This window comes from Anolis carolinensis, chromosome 1 (genome assembly GCF_035594765.1).
Source record: "Anolis carolinensis isolate JA03-04 chromosome 1, rAnoCar3.1.pri, whole genome shotgun sequence".
Taxonomy (NCBI): Eukaryota; Metazoa; Chordata; class Lepidosauria; order Squamata; family Dactyloidae; genus Anolis; species Anolis carolinensis.
This window is the reverse complement of record NC_085841.1, coordinates 60,271,444-60,285,402: the sequence shown is the minus strand read 5'-3', so window position 1 is coordinate 60,285,402 and position 13,959 is coordinate 60,271,444. Positions and strand designations below refer to the sequence as shown.

The 13,959-nt window shown below is 38.7% G+C and overlaps 1 protein-coding gene across 1 annotated transcript in view; it reads right to left on the bottom strand.

Moving 5' to 3' along the window:
• Nucleotides 1-13,082, bottom strand: part of nid1 (nidogen 1) — a 59,284-nt gene extending 46,202 nt beyond the window's left edge. The window contains exons 1-3 of the mRNA XM_062975298.1: nt 12,838-13,082; nt 942-1,241; nt 50-279 (exon numbers count right to left, since the gene is read on the bottom strand). Of these exons, the coding sequence (XP_062831368.1) occupies nt 50-279; nt 942-1,241; nt 12,838-13,029 (722 nt within the window). The 5' untranslated portion in view covers nt 13,030-13,082. The remainder of the gene's footprint in view (nt 1-49; nt 280-941; nt 1,242-12,837) is intronic.
• Nucleotides 13,083-13,959: the final 877 nt, after the last annotated feature.

Here is a 13,959-nt window from a genome sequence, read left to right as displayed (position 1 = left end):
TTTTGGTATCTCAAAGAATTACACAAAACATCATTTAAAAAAAACATACCTGTGCAGGTTATTAAGAGTCTCTTCTTCATTAGCAATGGTTTTGTATAATCCAGGTTTTATCCACAAGTAATAATTTGTAGCAGGTTGACTAAAGCCAACAGTAGCTGGAACTAGTTCGTTATCGTTTTTAGAATGTGTACTATAGAATTGCAAGCCATCTTCTGGATAGAGAAAAATTGCATAGGAACTGGAATCGGAAGATGCTAAAACTGCCTGGAATGTGTTTCTCTGCAGGGAAGATTTTAATTAATATATTTGTAGAAGAATATGCACAATTACATATAACCAATAAACTATTCCATCTCATTAAAATCAGTTTATATAACATAATTTGTTATGGAACACAGGATCAGTTATTATTAGAAACATTCTCCTCAATAGCATCTTGCAGAAACAGGCAGCATTTTGAGAACTAAATCCTACAAAATTTCATAAAATAAAAAGCATTTGCGCAACACTGGGCTCCAAAGATTTACTTTAAGTATATACAAGGATGTCTAGGAATACAGAAAAGGAATTTTATAACACACACACGCACACCACTTTGAATAGCCAATATCCAATGCCTAATCATAAACAGCTTTGGAAAAATTATCCTGGTTTCAAAAGCAATGTATTCTGAAGCACGGGGCAGCCTGTAACATATTGTATGGTGTAACTCCTATAATTTTAACACTATCCATGCTGACTGAGGCTTGTGGACCTGGAGCATAAACCACTTGCAGAACATTAATTTGAAAGAGGCTTTAATGAGGAATAAACTGTATAGGCATCAGTGTACTTACTTTGAAATAAACAGGCACTGTTACTTAATCTGCTATAGTTTTGTCATTTAACACAGCAGGCACTACATTTATACTAGCTAATTTGTCTGTTGCTACATTACTTACCTTTGCTTGTAAAGTGGCATCTTCTCCAGGACCAGCATAAGGAGCCACAGAATCCCAGGTAACAATGACAACACTACTTGGTTCAAAGGTAGACTCTGGAAAACACCTTTTAATATAGTTGACAGCAAGCTGAAGGATGTCAGGTGATGAGTCTTCCCTATAATACACCCTCCCTTGTCCACCTGTAGTATCCAAATCAGCATAAAATGGAGCAATGCCTCCAAAATTGAGAGGAAACTGGCCAAGATAATCATCTTCCACTGAAGGTTCACTGACTGCAATGATGCCATTAGTGAGAACCTAGCAAAAAAAAAAAGCAAAGTATTAAAAAGGATCAAATTAGATAGAAACTGTTAACAATTACAAGTACAATATCTTGATCTTCTTCAAATATACTATTTCCAAACCAAGTTTCTCATTTTGTAATTTGTTTGTTTATTGATATCTCTGTGTGTGTTGTACAACATTTATACTGTATTTGTTTTATTTTGTTGGTTTGAAGTCAGTGTTCCAGTCAAACACACAGCCTGTGCTAAGCAATTCTGCTATCTCCAATCCACAGGGTCGAATACTTTCCCAGTATGTACTCATAATGGGAAAATGGACACTACACTTGACATTTGAATGAACTATGCCTAGAAAAATGAAGTGATCAAATATTCTGAGGACATAATTTAATTGTTTTAATTTCCACTAGCATCCAGAAACTGAATTAGAACCACAGTAACAGTCTATTGTGAATTCAATGCCATTTTCTTATTTGTTTTCCTTCCTTCAAAGTTAATCATTTCTGTACGGGAAAATACAGACATCTGTATGACAGTGAATATTTATTTACTATGGAGCAGATAGCAGTTTTGGATGGTGGAGAAATTTAATTTGGAAAATAGCAAGGGTTGAAGATAAGACCAGATATCCACTCATAAGTTTACTTTCTATTTTGTTTGTAGATATTTTAAGTGGTCTGGAAGTATGAAACAAATCTCTTAAAGATGTATACAGGAGAGAAAACACCCTCAGTTACCTCCAGCTCTACTACAGTGGGTCCTTGGTATCCAGTGGGGTTTGATTCTAGGACCTTCTATGAATACCAAAACCCATGGATACTCAAATTCCTTTACATATAATGCCATAATAAAATGGTCTCCCTTATATAAAATTACAAAATCAAGGCTTGCTTTTTGGATTTTGGGGGAAAATATTCTCAGGCGGTGCAGGGTGGAATCTATGGATACGAAAGCCCAATTATATATGCAATGCTCCCTTGACCTTTCCTTAAAAAAGATAAGATTACAACTTCAATCAGTGTGTCAAGCACCAAAGGTTGTCTTAAAAGCCATCTGTGATTATTTGTGACAAATGGGAAGGCACCATGACAGACAGGCTTGCTGATAAGTCTCTATTGTTGTCATATGCCTTCAAGGTTGACAGTGACCCTACCATAGGATTTTCTTAGCAGGATACATTCAAAGGAAGTTTGCCACTTCCTTCTTCTGAATATAGTCTACAACTTGGTATCCGTTCCCAAAAGACCAAAACTTAGGTGTAAAAATATTTGCAAAAACATAGGACATGTTGATATTGATGAATCCAGAAAATTGGCAAGCAATAGAAGCTATTATAGATTCTTAACCAGAGCATGTAAAAACATAGATACTTGTAATAAAAAAAACCTTTTCTGGGCTGCACTCAATAAAGGAAAATAACTGAGACAGGTTTGGAAGAAATAGCAGTGCAGATACAGAGTATAAATTACAACATTACCATACAGGATGGAGATGCAATGCGTAACAAATCATTCTAATAATATTCTTGCTTCATATTGTATTACTGTTTTATCTTTTATATTGTGATTTGTATTATGTTCTTGCTTATTTTGTCCTTATGTTGTTTGGGCCTCTGCCCCATGTAAGCCGCCCTGATTCCCCGTGGGGAAATGGTGGCAGGGTATAAATAAAGTTTTATATTTATCATGTACAGTAGAGTCTCACTTATCCAACATAAACGGGCCGGCAGAACGTTGGATAAGTGAATATGTTGGATAATGAGGAGAGATTAAGGAAAAGCCTATTAAACATCAAAATAGGTTATGATTTTACAAATTAAGCGCCAAAACATCACGTTTTACAACAAATTTGACAGAAAAAGTAGTTCAATACGCAGTAATGTTATGTAGCAATGACTGTATTTACAAATTTAGCACCAAAATATCACGATGTATTGAAAACATTGACTACAAAAAGGCATTGGATAATCCAGAATGTTGGATAAGCGAGTGTTGGATAAGTGAGACTCTACTGTATTATAATCCAGTGTTAGTCTCTTCAGATATTGGCACAAAATTCAATGCCAATTCAGCCTCTTCTGCAGCTTTAGCAGACATGTCACACACTTTAATTTTTTTTGCAATCACAAGAATGAGAAATTTTGAAAACCATTACAAAAAATTGAAGTTATCAGTAAACTAAACAATTTGTCCATTACCACATCCTGCATGCCTAGATAATCGAAGCATATATACAAGCCTATGCTTTTGTAAGAGACATTAAACAACTGTGTTTCCTGGTGGCATTGTAAATCCAATACAAAATTTTTCCATTTAGAGATGTCAGGAGATCATTGAAATGATTATAGGGTCTACAGATGAAAAGATAGTATATGGACGATATGGGAATAAACAACATGAACCTCAACCCTTAACACAGGAAGGCCAATAAGATTTGATGGGTATCACTGAAATCCAACAGAATTAGTTTAATGATTAAAATGTAGTAACATAATAGGATATAATGTTTTCAAAAGAAGCAGACTAGAAAGGAGAAAACAAGAAATAGCATTGTATGTCAAGGAGATGTACAATTATGATGATATCCATGACATAGAGCAGGGTTGAGAGAATTGGTGTAAAAATCAGTAGGAAGAGAAACAAAGTGAACACCAAAATGGGTAATGACTAAGGTCAGACTGAAGATCTGGATGATGCCTTGCTAAAACAATTAACCAAATATTCAAAAGGGAAATGTACAGTAGTAATAGGAGACTTCAATTACCCTGATGTTTGCTGGAAATTAGATTCTGCCAAAAGTGTAAGATGCAACAAATTGCTCACTAAGCTTCAGGATGCAACAAATTGCTCACTAAGCTACAACAGATGGTGTAGGCAATAAGGGAATCAGTTATTCCGCACGTGATCTTAGTCAACAGAGATAAACTGGTCAACAGGGGTGGAAGTAGTGAGATCCTTGGGTGGGCATGACCAAAGTGGTCAGTTGTGTACTCTGGATGTCAAGAAAGCTGATTTCAGTATATATGGGGAAGTGCTGGGTGAAATCCCATGACAAAGAAAAGTAGAAAGTGTATAAAGAAACCAGAGTGAATGTAGAAGAACTTTCAAATTTAAAACAGATGTATAAGAAAACGAAAGAAGAAAACACCAAGGTGGAAAACAAACAAGTATCTAAGTGCACACAATACTAGTGGGGCGGGGTGGGGCAGGGGGTTATATTTTCCATTATAACCAAAAAGCAGGGAAGTAATTTGGGTGTTACCCTCTTTGATAGTGTCACTCGATGTGATCCCACCACTCACCCATCCCAATGATGCCACTGTTTTGGCCTCTTGACATTGGATAGTTCTTGCTTCAGTGGGTTTCTGATTATTGACTTCATCAGACGGGGCTTTTTAAGCATCGTAGGATGATTCACCAGCAGTTTAGCAATTGCTCCTACCATGTCATTGGGCTTCTGGCGGAGATGCCGCCCATAAGTGGAATGGAAGTGTCAAATGACGCTTCCCTCCCAACATGGAAGCCAGCACAGATCCTTGGTGCTTGGGTGACACTCCCCACATGTGATGGGGGAAGCATTGCCCTGAGGGAGCTATGCGGGTGGGGGGGGGTGATAGATTCTCCCCAGTGCCCCTACTATTTTTGGCGAAGCCAGGTGAAGCCTTCGTGATAAGAGTCTTTGAAACACTGAACCATGCTTTGTTGAGCTTCTCAACAGGACAAGAGGTAAGATTTCTTCCCTCTCCTGGAAGTGATGTGCAACCATAATATCAGGAAGCTGATTTTAAAACACTTCACACAAGTTTCCATCTTTGCTGCCACCATACCACTTAGCTGTTTTGCATTATTTTGTTATAATCTGCTATAAGGTGCTTTAGAGACTATATGACAAGGATGAGTATTAATTGAAAAATGAATGAACACATTTTTCATTCTGTTTCAAAAGTTTATTGGCAGGATTAAAACACTTTATCACTGTTCCTTACCCTTTATGGTTTTAGTGTTTACTGAGATTGTTCCTCCGCCCCTATTTTTGATTGCCCTTATACCTCCTAGGAGCCCTATTCAGACTTCTACACAATTTTACCATCTGAATGTTTAGTTATTATTATTGCCCTGGTTTTAATTCTGTTAATGTGTTTTTATTGTTTTATGTAGTTATAATGTTTTTAATTGATTGTTCTGTGTTTTAACTTGTGTTGTTGGGCTTGTCCCCATGTGAGCCACCCCGAGTTCTTTCAGGGAGATGGAAGCAGGATACAAAAATAAAGTTGTTGTTGTTGATGTTTATTATTATTATTATTATTATTATTATTAAAGGAAATAGGCCCATGTACAATCCCTAACTCTTGGGATGATTGGGTCAGGTGGGGTGAGGGACATATGAAATACATACATAAATTCAAAATATTCTAGAGCCAGTAGAATCTCTTTGTATACTTGGAAGACAGGTGATACTATCAATCAAATTCAATTGGCTTTTGAAACTATGTGAAACTATAATATCTGGCTGAAGTTCAAGAAGAAGAACAAAAGCAAGATAAATTTTTGAAAGAGACGATTTCTTTCCTACTGAATCTACTTCTGTCCTTAGAGGGCTACAAAGGCTTATATAGTACCATGGTACATTTATTAGTCTACATTGCCACAAGACTCTTTGGTGCTTTATAGCCTATGGTGCAAAGTTTTCTGCAAAAAAAATGTATATCCTGACATTCTCCTGACCAAGTTAAAACATGACACAGTTGAAATCCAAATAATACAAATGTTGAAAAATACAAGAAAAAAATGAAATCCTAATAAATTGAAAAACAATTAAATTTGCTATCAAGTAAAAATATCAAAACTGTATAACAGACATAACAATAAAGATAAAAATGCAGCACTTTCTCCACTAAAAGCCTTTTGTGTGACCTGTTAATAATTTAAATAAAAAGTATTTTTATCTGCTGGCAAAAGGAAAAAAACTTTATTTGAAGCAGCTATCATCCTTAGAATTGAGAGGTGCTGATGGGAATTCTATCTGATCTAAGTACATTGGGAAAACAAAAACTGAAGCCAAATTATACGTTACCTACTATTATTTTCTTGTTTATGCTCCCCCCCCACCCCACCCCACCCCAAAAAGGGAACAGAAATGGGAAGATTCTGGTAAAGACTGGGACTACAGCAATAGGTATCAAGACTTCTCTGCCCTTTATACTATGGTCCTGATCTGGATCATGTCATCTGCTTTATTCCGAATAGCAACAGATTTCTAAGACAACATAGCATGTTCCCTGTGGTCTGTTCTGCCTGTTGCTCATAAACTAGATTTATGAGATAAGATGGCTGCTTAATGTAGGGAACAGCTAATAAATGTTAAACTTTCTAGCTAATGTCACTACAGTACTTGAATTACATTTGTATTATTTTGCAAAATTTGATTTCTCCCATTACAAAACACAATGACCACAATTTTTTTCATATTAATCCTCCTATGCCCCCTTCCCATGTACTTATCTCTGCCACCCATACAATCATCTTTCCTGAGTTATTTTTCTACCCAATACAGTAATGTCAATGGAAATTCTACTACACCCAATGGCCTTCTACTTTTCGTGATATTAATTCTCTACTTTATATATTTTTGATGGTACATGTTAAAATGAATATCCATGTGTTAAAGTTAACACAGTTGAGTAATTAAGGGAACTGTCCATATTTCAAATAATTGTGAGAATTTTGTCACTGATAGAATAAAGAATAATTCTGCTGACTAAATTAAAATATAGGCATGCATTTAAGATTTGATTAAATATGAGTGAGCGGGCACTCATTTAAATGCCAAAGTCAGGATATTCACAGTACATGAAGATTACATTATTAGTGAACTATATTTGTATAAAGTACAAGACAAAAAATGGAACAAGAATAGTTGCATGGAGACAGTAATTCATCATTTCCTTTTAAGGTATTCCTGCATTTAATCTGACACGACACAACATCATGTTATATTTTAGGATGTAGTTAGAGAGATTATTAAGGCCCCTTCTACACTGCCATATAAAATCAAGATTATCTGATTTGAACTGGATTATATGGCAGTGTAGACTCATATAATCCAGTTCAAAACAGTTAATGTGGATTATCTAATTTGATAATCTGGATTATATGGCAGTGCAGAAGAGGCCTACATTACATTTATGCAATAGATTAAAACATTAACATACTTTATATGTAGTTCTGTCCTTTTTTGAGATTTGAAAAGAAGGAGAAACTAAAAAAGTATGCAACATTTCAGCATGGATCAATTAAGCTCAAAATGCAAATATATATTACATAATTGTTTGGAAACAAATATATTTAATTTATTTTTTTAAAGCTAAATTCCCTGTGAAAGTATGAATTATTGATAAAAACCATAAAAATAATATTATTAAATGTAATGGAAACCTTGACATAATCTGACTATTAATCCTAACAAGTGCCTGTCTGCTTGAATTTTTATTCTGTTCTACCCAATTCCAAAAACCTAAATCAGACAACAACTTCTCTGAAAACATTTTAAGTACACACACACACATAAATAATGAATACAGGCAAATATAAAGACAAAATGGATTGTTTGTGAAATATTCACTCAAATTTAATTAGCAGGATGATGCAGAGTAATTTGTTTCAGAATAATTATCCTATTCGCAAGAATATAAGAAAACACTGGAATTAGAACAAGTATATTCACTTAGAAAAAGTCTATCGCAAAGCTGGTCAATGCATACTGGCTCCAACCTCCTGTGGCTTACAGAGTTACAAAAGAACCAGTTTTATTGCCTGATGAAATATTGTCTAAACACAAGATCCGATGTGTTTATTATACAGTATCTTTTTTTTAAAAAAACTGAAATATCAAGAAATGCACAAGGAGGAAACTTACTGAGAATAAAGAATTAGTGAAAATGAGAGCCTGAACAAGGAACAGGAGCTCAATTAAGTCAGCTTCACTAATTATTATAGCTTGTCATCTCATAACACCACTGATAAAACAATCATTACTACAAGAAATGGTAAATGCAATAATTCAACAATGCATGTGTGATCAAATGTGTTTTATTGCTTGAGAAGTTTTATTGATAGGTGAGCATAAAATTTTGTGCTTAGGAAAAATCTTACAAGTCCTCCCCTCTCTCATTTATCTTCTACTATCCATCTAATCCATGTATCTATCTATGAATGAGCTGTAGCACTAAACTATCATTAAATCATGCCTTAAACTATGTTGAAGTATGGGTTAGAACAGTGTTCCCTCGCTACTTCGCGGTTCACTTTTCATGGATTTGCTGTTTTACAGTTTTTCAATAAACTCTAAAAGACTATTATAAATCATAAAAAATTACAATTTACAGCCTATGGAAGGGAGGAAGGAGAAGCCAAAGGGAGAGAAAAGGAGCCCAAGCGGCAATGGGAGGAGAAGGAGGCAATTTATCAACACACGATTGGTTGATAGACTTAAATTAGTGTATAACTACTAAAATAATGTACAGTAGAGTCTCACTTATCCAAGCTAAACGGGCCAGCAGAAGCTTGGATAAGCGAATATCTTGGATAATAACGAGGGATTAAGGAAAAGTCTATTAAACATCAAATTAGGTTATGATTTTACAAATTAAGCACCAAAACATCATGTTATACAACAAATTTGATAGAAAAAGTAGTTCAACAAGCAGTAATGTTATGTTGTAATTACTGTATTTACAAATTTAACACCAAAATATCACGATATTTTGAAAACATTGACTACAAAAATGGCTTGGATAATCCAGAGGCTTGGATAAGCGAGGCTTGGATAAGTGAGACTCTACTGTATAAATATTAAAATAAATATACTTCACACATTTTCACTTATTGCGGGTGGTCCTGGAACCTAACCCCAGTGATAAGTGAGGGAACGCTGTATTGTGTTAGTATTTCAGCAACTCATGCTCCTATGGTCCCCCTCTCATCATAATAAAAATCAAATGTACATATATAGGATGGGTGACACTAGGCTTAAAAACAGTACATGTGAAAGGGATCTAGGAGTTTGGGTGGACCACAAGCTGAACATGAGGCAATAGTGTGCTGCGACAGCTAAAAATGTCAACAGGAGCATAGGGAAGTCATAGTCTCACTCTATTCTGCTTTGGTCAGACCTCATCTGGAATACTGTGTCCAGTTCCAAAATTCAAGAAGGATATTGACAAGATGGAAGGTGTTTAGAGAAGGGTGACCAAACTGTACAAAGGTTCTGAAGCCAAGACCTATGAGCTTGGAGAAAGGAAGGCTGAGTGGGGACATGATAGTCATGTTTAAATATTTGAAAGAATGTCAAATTGAAGAGGGGCAAGTTTGTTTCTATTAGACTGTCAGCCCGTCTGGAAGATTACTGAGAAGCTGATATTTGTGGGGGGGGGGGGGGGGGGAGAAGTACATTGATACTGGAGATGCTGGCCCAGGAAATTATCAAGGACACACATACCTATTTTAGCTTCAACCCCAACCATCCTGAGAAAAAACAAGGTAACGTTTGGAGTAAGCAAAGCACAGAAACAAACCCGTGTAAACAAGCAGAATTCAGTAGACAAGAATCTCTATGGATTAAATCTTTCTTGGACAATATAGTGTCAAAAGCGGAATGCCAATTATTTTTAAAAGAACAGAATTTGACCCTTTGTACTCAAACGTACAGGCATACATTAATTTACATGATCTACATTTCAGTGGAGTAAACTGCTGCAATGACAGCAACAATGCTTCTTCCAGTGGGAATTGAAAATCCTGGAAAGGACAAAGCCCATCTGTTTTCTATTTGTTTGGAATTAGCAAAACTATACTTTAGTTGCCAAAATGATTTGGAACTGCTCTCCCCTTCCCAGCTAGCAAACATCTTCCGGGCCTGCTCCTGCATAATGTCTTTTCCTGATAAGGATTGCATTTTTTTGTCAGGAACTTCCACTTTTATGGGATGCTTTTGACATTCGCATTCCTTTAAGGGCAGCCTATCCCATACTCCAACATGCAAGGGACACTGCTGGGTTTAAAACACTCTGTTGTAAAAAACACACACACACACACAAAACACCAAACCATGCTACAGCTGCAGAAGGGTGTTTCATTTCAAGAAGTTTTACTTATTTATCTGTTGTTTAGTTGCAACAGGCAAACATAAACCTTCACCCTGGAGTTTTATTTAACATGCCTGTCCAAGGAGTGAGGACTCTTACGTCCCTTCCACACAGGCATATAACGCAGAATATCAAGGCAGATAATTCACAGTATCTGCTTTGAACTCAGTTGTTTGAGTCTACACTGTTCAATGTGGATTTCATATAGCTGTGTGGAAGGGGCCTTAGAGGGAAAGTGTTAGGATATGAGAAAAAACCTTTTCTGAAATGGTGTCCCATTATGGAAAGCCCTCTCCTTACAAACCTGAGTGGTGCGAGCACTGGCTTTATTCTGGCACCAAGTAAAAACATGGTTTTTAAATCAAAGATATTGTAAACTAGATATTTCGCAGAAATCTATAGATATACAGCTTTAAATACTTTTCATTTTTTACAGTAATTGTTTAACATACTTTGAGACTGTTTAAACTGTTAATTAACTATGGAATTTGTTTCCAAAAGGCACCAAGGGGCCTTCTACACAGCTATATAACCCAGGATATCAAAGCAGAAAATCCCACAATATCTGCTTTGAACTGGGATATCTGAGTCCACACTGCCATATTTTCCAGTTCAATGCAGATATTGTGGGATTTCCTGCCTTGATATTCTGGGTTATATGGCTGTGTGTGTGGAAGGGCCCCAGATCCCCCCAAAAATTGAAAAATGAGTTATATATGGAAGTACATTGTTGGCTAAGAGTAGAATATTATACACAGTTCATAGCTACTGGAATGTATCAAGTCACTTTTGTACAGGGCTTGGAAAATGGCATTTTATAGGAATTGTGGGAGTTGCAGTCCAAAACACCTGGAAGGCCAAAGTTTGCCCATGCTTGCTCTATAGCCACCAAGTTGGCAGAGAATTAACAGAAAGTAAGACAACCTCAAGTCCTGGAATGGTATAGTCGGCCCTCTGTATCCGTGAATTCAACTCTCCTATAACTTGGAAGTATTTTTTGATACTGATGTTGCCATTTTGTGTAAGAGGCCCCATTTTACTATGGCATTGTATATAAAGGACTATAAGAAAAAATTAGTTCCCAAGGGTTTAACTGACAAGTACCCACTAATGGAATAATAACAATGTATTAGATATCATTAAACATTGTGTTATGTACAATAAATGAATATAAATGTCAGAGAAGTCATTACAAATCATAATTGGACTGTTGCAGTCACAGTATGATGAATGGTAGCTGCATTCACAATATAGTAAGCTTTCTTGTTTATTTTCTTAATTCTTCATAAATCACTACTGACCGAGAGGTCATGAGATCGAAGCCCAGGTCAGATTGAGCTCCCAAACACTTAACAGTCTAGCTCACTGTTGACCTAAGCAGCTCGAAAGACAGTTGCCTCCGTCGAGTAGAAAATTTAGGTACCACTTTAAGGTAAAGGTTTCCCCTGACGTTAAGGTAAAGGTTTCCCCTGGGGGTTGGCGCTTATCTCCATTTCTAAGCTGAAGAGCCGGCGTTGTCTGTAGACACCTCTAAGGTCATGTGGCCAGCATGACTGCATGGAGCGCTGCTACCTTCCCGCTGGATCTACTGATCTACTCACATTGGCATGTTTTCAAACTGCTAGGTTGGCAGGAACTGGAGCTAACAGCGGCAGCTCACGCCGCTCCCAGGGATTGAACTTGGGACCTTTCGGTCTCCAGCTCAGTGCTTTAACGCATGTCACCACCTGCGCCGTTTATGCAGGCTAATTTAACGAATTTACAACACCATAAAACTTCCAGCAGCATGCAGAAAGGAATGAGGAGGTACTTCATCACAAGTGGACGATGAAGCGGCAGCTTACCCTGTGGCCAGAATCAAGCATACCGTCATGAAGCTGGAAAATGTTAAAACTGCCTCTGTGTCTGTCTATATGTCGTATGTCTAATGGCATCAAATGTTTGCCATATATAGGTGCATTGTGATCCGCCCCGAGTCCCCTTCGGGGTGAGAAGGGCGGAATATAAATAGTGTAGATAAATAAATACATCCACAGATAATGGTCTTGGCGCCAAAGCAAGACCCTTACAGGAGAACCCAAGGCACTCTGGACACCAGAATGTGTATCCACTTTGGAGAAGCCAGGGGCAAACTTGGGCCCTCCCTCCAAGTGTTTTGGACTTCGACTCCCGCCATTCCTCACAGCCTCAGGCCCCTTCCTCCCCCCCCCCCAGCCGCTTAAGCGGCTGGGGGGGGGGGGGAAGGAAGGGGCCTGAGGCTGTGAGGAATGGCGGGAGTCGAAGTCCAAAACACTTGGAGGGAGGGCCCAAGTTCGCCCATACCTGCAAACAAGAGCCAAGAGAGCAGCTGCCTCCCCTTGAAAGGACATCTCTCAGGACTCCAGAGACTGGAGCCCTGGCAGTTCAAGCGGTGTCAGGCTATATTCCTTCCGCAGCAGCCCACACCCTCCCTCTCCCTTCCCCTTACATAGAGGGTCTCCACTCCGGAGCCGTAGAAGCGGAGCGGGGTGCGGAGCTCGAGGGGCGGGGAGCTGGCGTCGTCTCCGGGCTCCAGCTCCGCGTCGCCGCGCTCCGAGCCGAACGGGAAGAGAGACCCCCGGCCGCCAGGCACCGCCAGCGCCAGCAGCGCCCACCACACGCGCAGCAGCCCCCGATCCATGCCGCCTCCGCTCCAGTCAGCAGCAGCCGCAGCAGCAGCAGGCGGCAAAAGTCTGGAAAGAAGACCAAGTTGGAAACCCCGCCGGCGCTGGAGACAGAGGAGGGGGCCCAGCCAATGGGCGGAGCGCGCCCTGCACTCTCGGCCAATCGCAAGCCGAGGAAGGGCTTCGCTTGCCCGCCCACCCCATCCCCTTTGAAGCCCTCCAAAAACACACTCTCTCCATGGAAGAGGCATATTACAGTAGAGTCTCACTTATCCAAGCTAAACGGGCCGGCAGAAGCTTGGATAAGCGAATATCTTGGATAATAAGGAGGGATTAAGGAAAAGCCTATTAAACATCAAATTAGGTTATGATTTTACAAATTAAGCACCAAAACATCATTTTGACAGAAAAAGTAGAATCATAGAATCATAGAATAGTAGAGTTGGAAGAGACCTCATGGGCCATCCAGTCCAACCCCCTGCCAAGAAGCAGGAAATCGCATTCAAAGCACCCCCGACAGATGGCCATCCAGCCTCTGTTTAAAAGCTTCCAAAGAAGGAGCCTCCACCACAGTCTGGGGGAGAGAGTTCCACTGTCGAACAGCTCTCACAATGAAGAAGTTCTTCCTGATGTTCAGGTGGAATCTCCTTTCCTGTAGTTTGAAGCCATTGTTCCGCGTCCTAGTCTGTAGGGCAGCAGAAAACAAGCTTGCTCCCTCCTCCCTATGACTTCCCCTCACATATTTATACATGGCTATTGTCTCCTCTCAGCCTTCTCTTCTGCAGGCTAAACATGCCCAGTTCTTTAAGCCACTCCTCATAGGGCTTGTTCTCCATACCCTTGATCATTTTAGTTGCCCTCCTCTGGACACATTCCAGCTTGTCAACATCTCCCTTCAACTGCGGTGCCCAGAATTGGACACAGTATTCCAGGTGTGATCTAACCAA